General features: G+C 38.7%; 2 protein-coding genes across 2 annotated transcripts in view; one reads left to right on the forward strand and one right to left on the reverse strand.

Annotated features, from left to right (window-relative positions):
* LOC144959662 (uncharacterized) overlaps positions 1-12,500 on the reverse strand; it is a 147,041-nt gene that overhangs the window by 108,594 nt on the left and 25,947 nt on the right. The window lies entirely within an intron of this gene.
* Positions 1-12,500, forward strand: part of LOC144960053 (uncharacterized) — a 41,419-nt gene that overhangs the window by 14,870 nt on the left and 14,049 nt on the right. The window contains exons 2-8 of the mRNA XM_078893001.1: positions 806-906; positions 3,504-3,595; positions 7,305-7,395; positions 9,020-9,078; positions 10,219-10,342; positions 11,075-11,175; positions 12,236-12,326. Of these exons, the coding sequence (XP_078749127.1) occupies positions 822-906; positions 3,504-3,595; positions 7,305-7,395; positions 9,020-9,078; positions 10,219-10,342; positions 11,075-11,175; positions 12,236-12,326 (643 nt within the window). The 5' untranslated portion in view covers positions 806-821. The remainder of the gene's footprint in view (positions 1-805; positions 907-3,503; positions 3,596-7,304; positions 7,396-9,019; positions 9,079-10,218; positions 10,343-11,074; positions 11,176-12,235; positions 12,327-12,500) is intronic.

Genomic DNA, 12,500 nt, shown 5'->3' on the forward strand with positions numbered 1-12,500 from the left:
TGGTTTTGTTTGTTGTTCCGTTATAATTTTAAGGATGGCGATGTAGTGAGTTTCTTAGCCAAGCGCACATCATCTATATTCAAATTTTCGTCCAACACCGTCATCAATACACATTATTTGTTGCTGTCCAAAAATTAGATATTTCTTAACAAATGTAAACACGCTACATTGTTTATGAAAGTTGTAAACATACCCATGTTTCAAGCTGAACAAAATGACCAATCGTGATAGTAACTAAACTATCAGAACAATGGCGGACGCCCTTATGAAATACATCTACGACTAGCTTAATGTGTATACAGAGGAGAAAAACATTATAAATCTGATCATGTTTTGAATTTGATGCTTTCTGATCAACTGATATGTGAAAAAGTTGTATCCAGCATAAAGAATAAAAAGTACATATATTCTTTGTTTAGAACCAAGCTCCTCGTTGCTGGCCGTACGAGACATCAGACTATTGGATCCTATTAACCAGTAGATTTCTGACAAATCAAAACATGGATTTAGTTTGCTTATATATTATAGTTAATACTAGTTTTCCTTTAAACTAAAATAAATAACATTAAAAAAAAACTTATACATAGAAAAATATCCAAAAATGTGTTTAAAACGCTTTAAATAGGGTCCCTAACCAACAGCAACACACCTGTTAGACGATATTAGCTTTTTATTCCGAAAGAGACAACGCTCTTGACGGCCAGATACTCATTTAACACCTGAGTAAGGTGAGAGAATAGGCGCACAAAGGGTATAATAACTGGTGGTTTTGAATCAATTTGAAAATATTAACTCTTTCTTTCAGATCCCAGGGAATCGCCATGACGTCCATAGCGAAACTCACCAGGTTAAATCACATTATGGTAATTTCTACGGTGCTATTGCTTTTGGGAGGATCTTTTGTAGGTAGGTGTATTTTAAATCACCAGCTTTAATAAAGTAGTATCGAATGGCTACACCTCTATTTTGAATCTTTAATCCATTCTTCAAATTCTTTTCCTGCCTTATGGGCTGTTTCGTAGCCTCCTGATAGGCTTGTCACTTTGCAGTCGATGACGATGTGGTCCATTGTCTCAGGGCCTCCTTGGAAATGACGGCATGTATCTGATTCTCTCAGATTCCATCTATGCATGTTAGCTGCGGTTCTGCCATATCCTATCAAAATGCGGTTGGAGGTGACCCAGCATTTTCGGCTACTGCAGAGAAAGCCAGGTGTTCTTTCTGTTGGGTCGGGTATGATGTCGCCTCCCCTGGGGCTGTCTTGAGCTTTAATATAGAGCAGCGTTCACCCGCAGCCATCGTAAATTCATAGCATGACACTAACCAAAAAATACGTCAACTGACAAGTCTTTGGCCACAAAAGAAAACAAATCAGTTTTATTCAATATTTCCAACAATATAATCACTTGTTTCTTTGAGTTCTACTAACAACTGCTCACTAGACGCTGCACAAAGACTAAAAAATGACGTCAAACTATAAGACCTAGAGAGTTCAAGCGTAGCTATCGTTATCTTATAGCCTGACACTAGAACATAAGTCTGCAGTGTTTCATTCATCCTGTGATGTTGGTAAAGGGGAAACCCAAAACGTCCATTTTATCTGTTTTCATATATTAAATTAAAGGTTACATTCAATTTAATGTTGTTATTTATTTTTTCGAACTTCGAGCAGGACCATTAACATTCTTTGAAGGGAGAGGGTCAATAAATGTTAAAACAAAAACATAGATATTCGCTGTTAATGACAATACTTACATATTTATTTCCGTTCGATAGATCTCAGAATAAAAATTAGATTGAATTATCTGCAAGCTTCAGAATGTAAAATCATTTCGTGAGAATGTAGGTAGGCATCCTTCCGTCTCAAGTGACGATGGTTTGCGCCCTTTATGACCTTGGTCTCATCAGTCTTGTTGAGAGTAACGACGGGTGTGACTCAAAAGACCGATCATTGCAGGGCAGTCTCTACCGCAGTTGCTGCACATGTAGTTTAAATGTGTGTTTGGTGTTTGGTTCTGCTGCCTCTATTTCCTTCTTGCTCTCCTCTCCTCAAACATCTTCTTTCTCCACTCCTCAAGTCTCTTCACTCCCTCCCTCACCTGCCGCTGCGGTCGTCAGCAAGCGATACCCAGAATGTAGTTGGATGGATAATAAAAATGATGAAGTTCTTAAACAAAAATCATGTAGATAACGCTTTTTTACATGTAGTTTCGTTCGTATCTCAAAATCAGCACATGTGTCAAGTCAATTACGTGAATTTATATAAAATAAGTCGAGAAGGCTATGTGGTGTAGTGGTATGGCACTCGCTTTCGGATCGAAAGGTCCTGTGTCTGAGCCTCACTCGGCGCATCGTCAAGTCCTTGGACAAGGCTCTTTACTCACATTATCTCACCGTACTCAGGTGTAAAATGAGTACCTGGCCGTTGGCAGCGTCGTCTCTGTCAAAATAATTGGAATATCGACTAACAGGCGTCATGTCCCGTCCTGATTTTTTTAGTGCTGCAATTGGTCAGAGAGCCCTTGTAAAGAGCTTTGAGCATGTTGTTTGTTTTTAGAAATATATTCAAAACAGTACAGAATTGGGCATTTTCTGGATCGATATTTCCAGAAACGACCATTTAGTAAGTGTTGGAAAAACTATAAAACAAGTTCAGGCATTTAAATATCCTGGATACATAATAACTTCAGATGGCAGATGCAACACAGAAATAAAACGAAGAAGTGCAATAGTTAAAGATAGTTTTAATTAAATGAGTCTAATTTTTAAAAACCTCAATATCTCAATGACAACAACAAAAAAAAAGGGTTTTGAAGGCCTACGTATGGTCAGTATTATTATATGGCTGCGAAAGCTGGACAATTACAGAAGACATTAGAAAGAAACTGGAGGCAGCAGAAATGTGGTTTCTTAGAAGGATGTTAAGAATCTCATAGACAGAGAAGAAAACTAATGAAGAAGTATTAGAGCAAACTGAAACTAAAAGGCTATTAATTCGTACAATAAGAAAAAGACAAATGCAATTTTTAGGACACCTACATCGACATAAATGTATTGAACATCTTGCTCTCACAGGAAAGATAGAAGGTAAAAAAGAGTAAAGGTAGACCAAGAAAAACATATTTGAATAGTTTGAACAGCTGGGTGACAAAGAAAGAGAAGAGTAATATTAGTTTTCTGAGGTTATCTGATCAAAGAGATGAATGGCGTATCATGATCACCAATGTCTGGACAGACTTGGTACTTGAAGAAGAAGAAGAAGAAGTAAGTGTTTTATTATGATATTATTACCCCTTATCAGGGCCAGCATGGCTCAGTGAGGAACCCAAAAGGTACATTGTTGTAGTCTTGAGCAATTAGTCACTTCGCTGCACTGCGGCTAACGCCTGGGTTATTCCAGTCTTCCCTTGGAATATATACCCTAGAGACAAATTTCATTTCCCCTTGGGTTTAAATAAGGGGAGTTTGTCATTTTCATTATTTTTATTATTCAAATCTCACAGACTCTCTGCAGGACGTTGGGAACGAACCGTGCGCCTTGTGGTCCGACTCATCGTATTTTAGAGGAGTTTGCTGGAAGATTCTCCCCATGGATGTAAGTATAACTCATCTCACAGGGCAGTTTAGTTATAATAATGAATGATAAATATATACAATAGGGAATGAGATTAGTGGAAGAGTAGCGTCCCTTGATTGGACATCACCCATAGTCTGTGACGTCACCGGCGGAAAAGTTATTAGAGAGAGAACGTCATGTTGGTTGTGCGGCCGCGAGGACGAGAGTCGCATGCGCTCAACCAACATGACGTTCTCTCTCTAATAACTTTTCCGCCGGTGACGTCACAGACTATGGGTGACGTCCAATCAAGGGACGCTACTCTTACGCTAATCTCATTCCCTATATAATATCATTATTTTAATATTTACCACAATGTTGGAGTCAGTCTACATCGATGTTTCAGGCTTTTTAGCAATCGTCAGGAATGTGTGTTACAAGTTACATGTCGATCATTATACGTACCATATTTGTATCAAACACGATTCAATACAATATAATATCTATGCTTTCTGATAGAAATTCTGTAGGGTCCAGAAAAAAACCCCAAAACCCCCCAAGATAACAGAGACATCATCGGTATCTTCAGCGACGCATTGTGAGCAATAGGCTTCAACAGTCGTGACGTCACTTCCCTCGTAATGATGCATAGTAAATTAGTAACTGGTTCTAAATCATCGCAACAATGGTGGGCGTCCTTATGAATAAATACTTCTCCGACGAGCACACAAGTGTATCCAGAGGAGGAGAAAAACAGTTTAAATCTGATCATGTTTTGACTTATACATTCTGATCTTATGACATGTGAAAAATTGCTGGCCAGATTGAAGGATAAATAAAAAGTACCGATTTTATTTGTTTGGAACCAAGCTGCTGGTTTCTGGGCGGACATGACATCAGAGTCCAATAGAGGCCAGGCTTCTTGCTCAGGAGAAGACAAAGAAAATTAACAAGACATCGACGCGGGGTTTGAACCCGGAAAATCTGAAAACACACCTTCTACTATGAACCCTCTCCTTACCACCAACAGAACAATCGTCAAATCTGTTATGACATAGTATACGTTTTTTTCTTATTCAGATTTATTCTGTACATCACAATGATCTTTCTTTAATCAATAAGGATATAAAGGTGTTTTGTAGAGAGATGGTTTGAGTTCAAAAAATTTCAAAAAATTCAAAACATTTTCTGCTGGATAAGATCATTTTAAAACACTGACAATGATCTGTAAAGAGAGAGTTATTGCATTGATTTTCCTCAAATTTTATATGTTAGGTTTAACCGTTTCCTTACCAGACATTTTAAGAATTTTCTCCAAAATTTCACACCCTCCCAACACAAAAAATATTTTCTTACTCAAACAGAAAAGCAACAAATACATTCTATTTCTATGCATAAAATTGATCAGAAAATTGAACTCTACAACACAGTGTCACGTTTTTATAGCTAAAATACAACATTTTCTTTGAATTGCACGATTTAAAAAAGAATTTTGAATGATAAAAGTGACGATTTTCCTGTGGTTGGTAAAGAAAGGGTTAACTCTTTTTTTTTACCGGAGTTAAAAAACCCATTTGGGCGGAATTTCCAGAGAGAGCGATTTGAGGATCAGATTGCTTATGGGAAATAAAACTTAAGCTCTTGTTTAGCGCATTTAAACGTACTCAAAGCGCTTTAAACGTGTTCCCTGACCAACAGCAACACTTCACATGTTGGACTTGTCATGATGCCTGTTAGTCGATATCACAATTATTTTGGGACAGACGCTGCTAACGGCCAGGTACTCATTTTACGCCTGAGTCCGGTGAGATATTATGAGTAAAGAGCATTTTCGAAGGACTCAACTGTGCTCCGTGCGAGGCTCGACGGTAGGACCTTCCGATACTAAAGCGAGTGTCATACCACAAAACCACGTAGTCGCACAGAAAGGCTTATGTCATTAAGACGAACCAACAAATGGGGTATCAAATTGATGGAAATTGAATGAACTTTCTATCTGGAAATAAACACAAATTCATTCCCCGCTGGTGTTCACATCCCAAAGTCCCGGTTTAACTCTTCACTGGTGTCTATATCCGGTGTTCCCGTGTTCACTCTCCAGCGGTGAACAATCAGAGCGACTACATTCAATTCGCGCAGTCATTATAATAAGTAACTATAATTCATCATCATCATCATCATCATCATCATCATCATCATCATCATCATCATCATCATCACCATCATCATCATCATCGTCGTCGTCGTCATCATCATCGCAATCGTCATCAACAAAACAACAACAATAATGACAAAAACAACAACAACAACAACAACAACAACAACAACTGCTACTACTACACTATCATGGCTGTCTCTGTCAACGACCACAACAACTAAGACACCATCACTTGTTCAACATTGGCAACCATCACTATGATCAAGATGCAACTGATATCATGAACCCTACCACCACCTCCACCACCACCATCTCCACCACCAATAGCATCATCACTACCAATACCACTACAATTACCTCCATCTCCACCACCACCACCACCACCACCAATAGCATCATCACTACCAATACCACTACAATTACCTCCATCTCCACCACCACCACCACCACCACCAATAGCATCATCACTACCAATGCCACTACAATTACCACCATCTCCACCACCAATAGCATCATCACTACCAATACCACTACAATTACCTCCATCTCCACCACCACCACCACCACCACCACCACCAATAGCATCATCACTACCAATACCACTACAATTACCTCCATCTCTACCACCACCACCACCACCACCACCACCAATAGCATCATCTCTACCAATACCACTACAATTACCTCCATCCCCACCACCACCACCACCACCACCACCACCAATAACATCATCACTACCAATACCACTACAATTACCACCATCTCCAACACCAATAGCATCATCACTACCAATACCACTACAATTACCACCACCTCCACCACCACCACCACCACCAATAGCATCATCACTACCAATACCACTACAATTACCACCACTACCACCACCAATAGCATCATTACTACCAATACCACTACAATTACCACCACCACCACCACCAATAGCGTCATCACTACCAATACAACTACAATTACCACCACCACCATCTCCAACACCAATAGCATCATCACTACCAATACCACTACAATTACCACCACCAACACCACCACCACCACCAATAGCATCATCACTACCAATACCACTACAATTACCTCCACCACCACCACAACCACCAATAACATCATCACTACCAATACCACTACACCACCACCACCACCAATAACATCATCACTATCAATACCACTACGATAACTATATCCTCAACCACCAACACCACCACAACCACAACCACCACCACCAATAGGATCATCACCACCACTACCAATACAATTACCACCACCCCCCAAAACCATCAGCACCACTACAACCACTACCACGCCACAACCACCACCAACACCACCACCAACCCCACCACCAACCCCACCACCACCACCACCAACCCCACCACCACCACCAACAACACCACCACCAACAACAACAACACCACCACCACCAAACCCACCACCACCAACAACACCACCACCACCACCACCACCACCAACACCAACACCACCACCACAACCACCACCATCAGCACCACCACCAGAACCCCCCCCCCCCGCCTCCTCCCCGCCCACCCTCAAACAATAATAGTTCCAATACAACCACACCAGAATGACTGTCATCAGGATCACCCAGACGCCAACAGAGGAATCCCAACAGATCCAACTATCACACGATTCCTTAGAACGCTCATTCAAAATGGTAAGAAAAATAATTAAATACAAAAATCAAAAACAAAACTAGAGCATTTATATAGTGCAATATCCACTAAACGTGCTGAGAGCCCTTTACAAAGGGTCCAACAGCAACACTTAACGTGTTGGACGAGACATGATGACTGTTAGGCTACATTTCAGTCTTTGTTCTTTTTATTGTGTTTGTTATTGTTTTGTTTTATTTATTTATTTATTTTTTTTTTTTTGGGGGGGGGGGGGGTTGCAGGAAAAGACAACGCTGTTAACGGCCAGGTACTGATTTTACACAAGAGTACGGTTGAGAGAATGTGAGTAAAGAGCCTTTTCCAAGGATTCAACGATGCGCCGAGAGAGGCTCGAACCCAGAACCTTCCAAATCGAAAGCGAGTCATATCACAAGACCATTTTGACGCATACAACTAGATAGCATTTCCCTTGTACAAATGACGCACGCACTACCTCTAAGTTGGAGGGGCCTCGTTGCTTAAATTGAATTGTCAGTTAAAATTATGAAAATTGGTTTAAGTTTATCTATTTTTATTGACTAGATCTAGAATTAACTCATTCAACCCTAACACCGACCATATCAGTAGTTTACCCGGGTTACATTTACCCCATGCCTATTAAATTCCATTTTTTTCTGATACAAATTATAGGCGTAGTATCAAAGTATGGTTTTTAGTTTTTACATGTTAATGGTAGTTGAATAAAATAATCTATGTACATGCTCATTTTTTTCCAATTTTGAAACGAGAAAAAATCTCTAGGATTGAGTGAGTCAACGTGCTCAAAACGCTTTTCTATGAGTTCCCAACCAACAGCGACACTTAACTTGTACGAATAAACATGAAGTCTGTCGGGTGATAGTATATATTGTACGGACAGGGACAACGCTTTAAATAAATATTTTTTTAAAAATTCCCTTTATTCATCCCATAGGAACATTTTTTCTCTAGTGTCTATTCCAAGGAAAGACTGGTATAACCCAGTTGTTAGCCGCAGTGCAGCGCGGCAAATTTGAGCTAGCGCGAGGTGACTTGCTCAAGGCCACACAGCACGGCGGCGGGTGATCGAACTCGGTACTTTTCGGGTACGAAGCAAAGACCATACCACTGAGCCACGCTGACTCCTAATGTTTTAATTTTACACCTGGATACGGTGAGAGACTGTGAGTAAAAACCTTTTCCAAGGACTCAACTTTGCGCCACTCTGAGCAGGACTCGAACCCTGGACCTTCCAATCCGAAAACGGATGCCCTATCACAAGACTATGTGAAATTCCGGACTTCAGACCAGTGTTGTTTTTTTTTACGAAACCCGCCGAACTCGCCGAAACCCACAGTCTCATGTTTACTCCCCACTGATGTTCACTTCCCTGAGTCTCAGGTTCAATATCTCCATGTTTTCGTAAAAAAAAGTAATTGTATTTAATTCGAAACCCACAGAAACCCATAGTCCCAGGTCCAGTCTCCACTGTTGTACACTTCTCTCAGTCCCAGGTTCACTCCCCACTGCTGCCTGCTTCCCATAACTGTGTCGGGTTTCGTCGGGTTTCGTCGTGTTTTGATGGCTTTCGTAAAAAAAAGTAACAGCGCCGATCATAGATGTGTTTCTGTGTTTTTTTTTCCCCAGGCGATGATCCAGTCTTGTGGAATGTGGTTTCGAACACAACATACGCAAACACAGGCAAGGTTAGGATATACAGTTGACTCCCCTTAATCGCATATCTTCGGGTGTTCAGGCTAGTGTGTCATTCATTAAGCGCGTTTGGTGCAATTAAGCGGAGAAGCTAAATATAGCATCTAAGCACAAACTGTCATGTATAATTTATGTAGGACCTTCCCCTCTGAGGGTTCTACGGGATTGGGACCGTCATATTCAAGATATTGGATGATTAGAAGGGGCGTTTTACGTTTGTATGATGGGGGTTTTTTTGGGTTTTGTTTTTTGGATTTTTTTTTCTGTTTGTTTGTTGTTTGTTTGTTGGTTATGGTTGTTTTTTTGTTTTTGTTTTTTTTTTTTTGTTTTTTGTTGGTTTTTTTTTTTCGGGGGGGGGGGGGGGGGGGGGGGCTGTGTTTGGGGGGATTTATTATTTCAAATGTTTTCTCATTATTCATATTTCATCGACAACAAGGTGTGACATTATTGTTTGTAAGAATGGTTGCTTACTATGCTGTTGGTGTTATTGTGTTGTTGTTGTTGTTTTTTTAATATTGCTTATGCTCACTTTCTTTGTTTATGTTATTGTTGATGTTGCTTTTGTTGTTATTGTTCTTACTTGTCTTGTTATTTTATTCCTGCTGCTTGCGATTTGAATGACATATGAATCATATCGATTTCAAAATGCCATATCGATATCGATATCGATATCGGGAAACTGCTTGCAGCTTACTAGGGCAGCCGGGTGGCCACGTGCGTGTGACCAAAATCGGCCAAACTGAGAATCAAATTTATTTGATGAAAAAAAAATAATCCCTTCGTTCAGTAGTTTTTTGTTGTTTTTTTTTTGTTTGTTTGTTGTTGTTGTTTTTTTTTTTTTATTATAAAAACCGATGAGTTTTTCAAGGGGTCAGTGTTAGCCGTTCTTTCCCATGTGGAGCAAAAACAGCAAAAACAAACTGTATACAATGGAGAAACGAATTTTTTCGTGAATAGTGGGGCGGGGAAACAAGTATCGATAATCGATAAAACCATGTATAAAACCTTTGCATCTTTAAATATCGATATATCGATAATTTTGTGACTAAATATCGTATCGTATCAATTATCGAACATTTGTGATATCGCCCAACACTAAATGATCAGTAATATTGTTATTTCCCTTGACATAGACTGTGATTCCTCATCAAGGTTCGAAAATTATTCCCCCGGAAAACTGCACAGGACTGAATCTGACCTCGGGCCTCCTTCAAGATGTTTTGTGTAACGAAACGCACAGAATATCCTGCTTTATAGGTACGTTACGTATCTTTATCTGTGGAATGAGGAACTATAGGGAATGAGATTAGCGGAAGAGTAGCGTCCCTTGATTTGACGTCACCCATAGTCTGTGACGTCACCGGGGGAAAAGTTATTAGACAGAGAACGTCATGTTGGTTGTGCGCATGCGTGTCTCGTCCTCGCTTTCGGTGAAAGCGGCTTGAGACAATTCAAAGCCAATTGACGTTCTCTCTGTAACGTGACGTCCAATCAAGGGACGCTACTCTTCCGCTAATCTCATTCCTTATGGAATAGTGAATTTATCACAGTTGCAAGATAGGGAGCAGGCAAGGGGCGTAAGATAAAGATGTGAAAAAGTATGTGAAAAACAGTGCTAGAGAAACTGTAAAAATCACTCATTTACCCATAGGGAATGAGATTAGCGGAAGAGTAGCGTCCCTTGATTGGTGGTGACCCATAGTCTGTGAAATCACCGAAGGAAAAGTTATTAGAGAGAGAACGTCATGTTGGTTGTGCGCGGGAGCGAGGACGAGAGACCATGCGCACAACCAACATGACCATCTCCCTCCAATAACTTTTCCGCCAATGACGTCACAGACTACGGATGACTTCCAATCAAGGGGACGCTACTCTTCCGCTAATCTCATTCCCTATTAACGGATTAGATACAAGAATTCACATATATAATTGCGCCTTTTCCTATTCTATTAATTTTATTGTCTTTTCTTTAATAATTTCATAATTTAGAGGTTGGCAACCCCTGCAGTTCGAGTCACGGAGACGGTGACCTCTACGGGTCATCTTGTTATTATCGAGGTAGTCCAAGATCATCGTGGGAGACTGCTCAGGTACTAAATCATTCATAATAATAATAATAATAATTAATAATAATAATAATAATAATAATATATAATAATAATATAATAATAATAATAATATTAATAATAATAATAATAATATAATAATATATAATAATATTAATAATAATAATAATAAATAATATTAATAATAATAATAATTATAATAATAATGATAATAATAATATAATAATAATAATAATAATAATAATAATAATAATAATAATAATAATAATAATAATAATAATAATAATAATAATAATAATAATAATATAATGATAATAATAATATAATAATAATAATAATAATAATAATAATAATAATAATAATAATAATAATATAATAATAATAATAATAATAATAATATAATAATAATTAATAATAATAATAATAATAATAATAATAATAATGACCATAACGATGTTGATGATGATGATGATGATGATGATGATGATGATGATGATTTATGATGATGATGATGATGATGATGATGATGATTGATGATGATGATGGTGATGATGATGATGATGATGATGATGATGATGATGATGATGATGATGATGATGATGATGATGATGATGATGATGATGATGATGATCCGGATCCCGGGATCGACCCCTAGAATCGACCTGATAACTACAGTGATGCCTACTTAAAGAGCTCGACAACTGGACCAGCAGGCACTCTACTACATGGGCTGGATTCTATGCCCATTGACGAAATTGTAACTCTATCCAGGAACACACGTGCTTGGTCCCAATATGTGATTTCCCTGTGACTGTGACACTTTTATGCTGATTTAGCATAGCACCTTTTATGTGCCGTACTAATGTACAATGCAACTCATACATACATAATTCATGATGATGATGATGATGATGATGATGATGATGATGATGATGATGATGATGATGATAACGATGATGATGATGATGATGATGATGATGATGATGATGATGATGATGAAGATGATGATGATGATGATGATGATGATGATAATGACGATGATGATGATGTTGAATGTTATTTTATTATGTTTGTATATTTACAGACTTACTGTGACTTAGAAGGGAATTTCCTGCTTGACATAGAGACCAAGGGGGAATACGAGTATCTATCACAACTTATGAATCTGATGGATTGTAAGTAACACGAATGTGCCATGGACAACTTCATTATTATATGTCACACCTTAAGCACCTGATAGATTGTAAGTACCACGAAATTGCCATGGACACCTTTATTATTATCTATCACATCTTATGAATCTGATGAATTGTAAGTACCTCAAATTTGCCATGGACACCTTCATTATT

The sequence above is a fragment of the Berghia stephanieae genome, chromosome 14, assembly GCF_034508935.2.
Source record: "Berghia stephanieae isolate SIO BIC M18660-M18661 chromosome 14, UCSD_Bste_1.3, whole genome shotgun sequence".
Taxonomy (NCBI): Eukaryota; Metazoa; Mollusca; class Gastropoda; order Nudibranchia; family Aeolidiidae; genus Berghia; species Berghia stephanieae.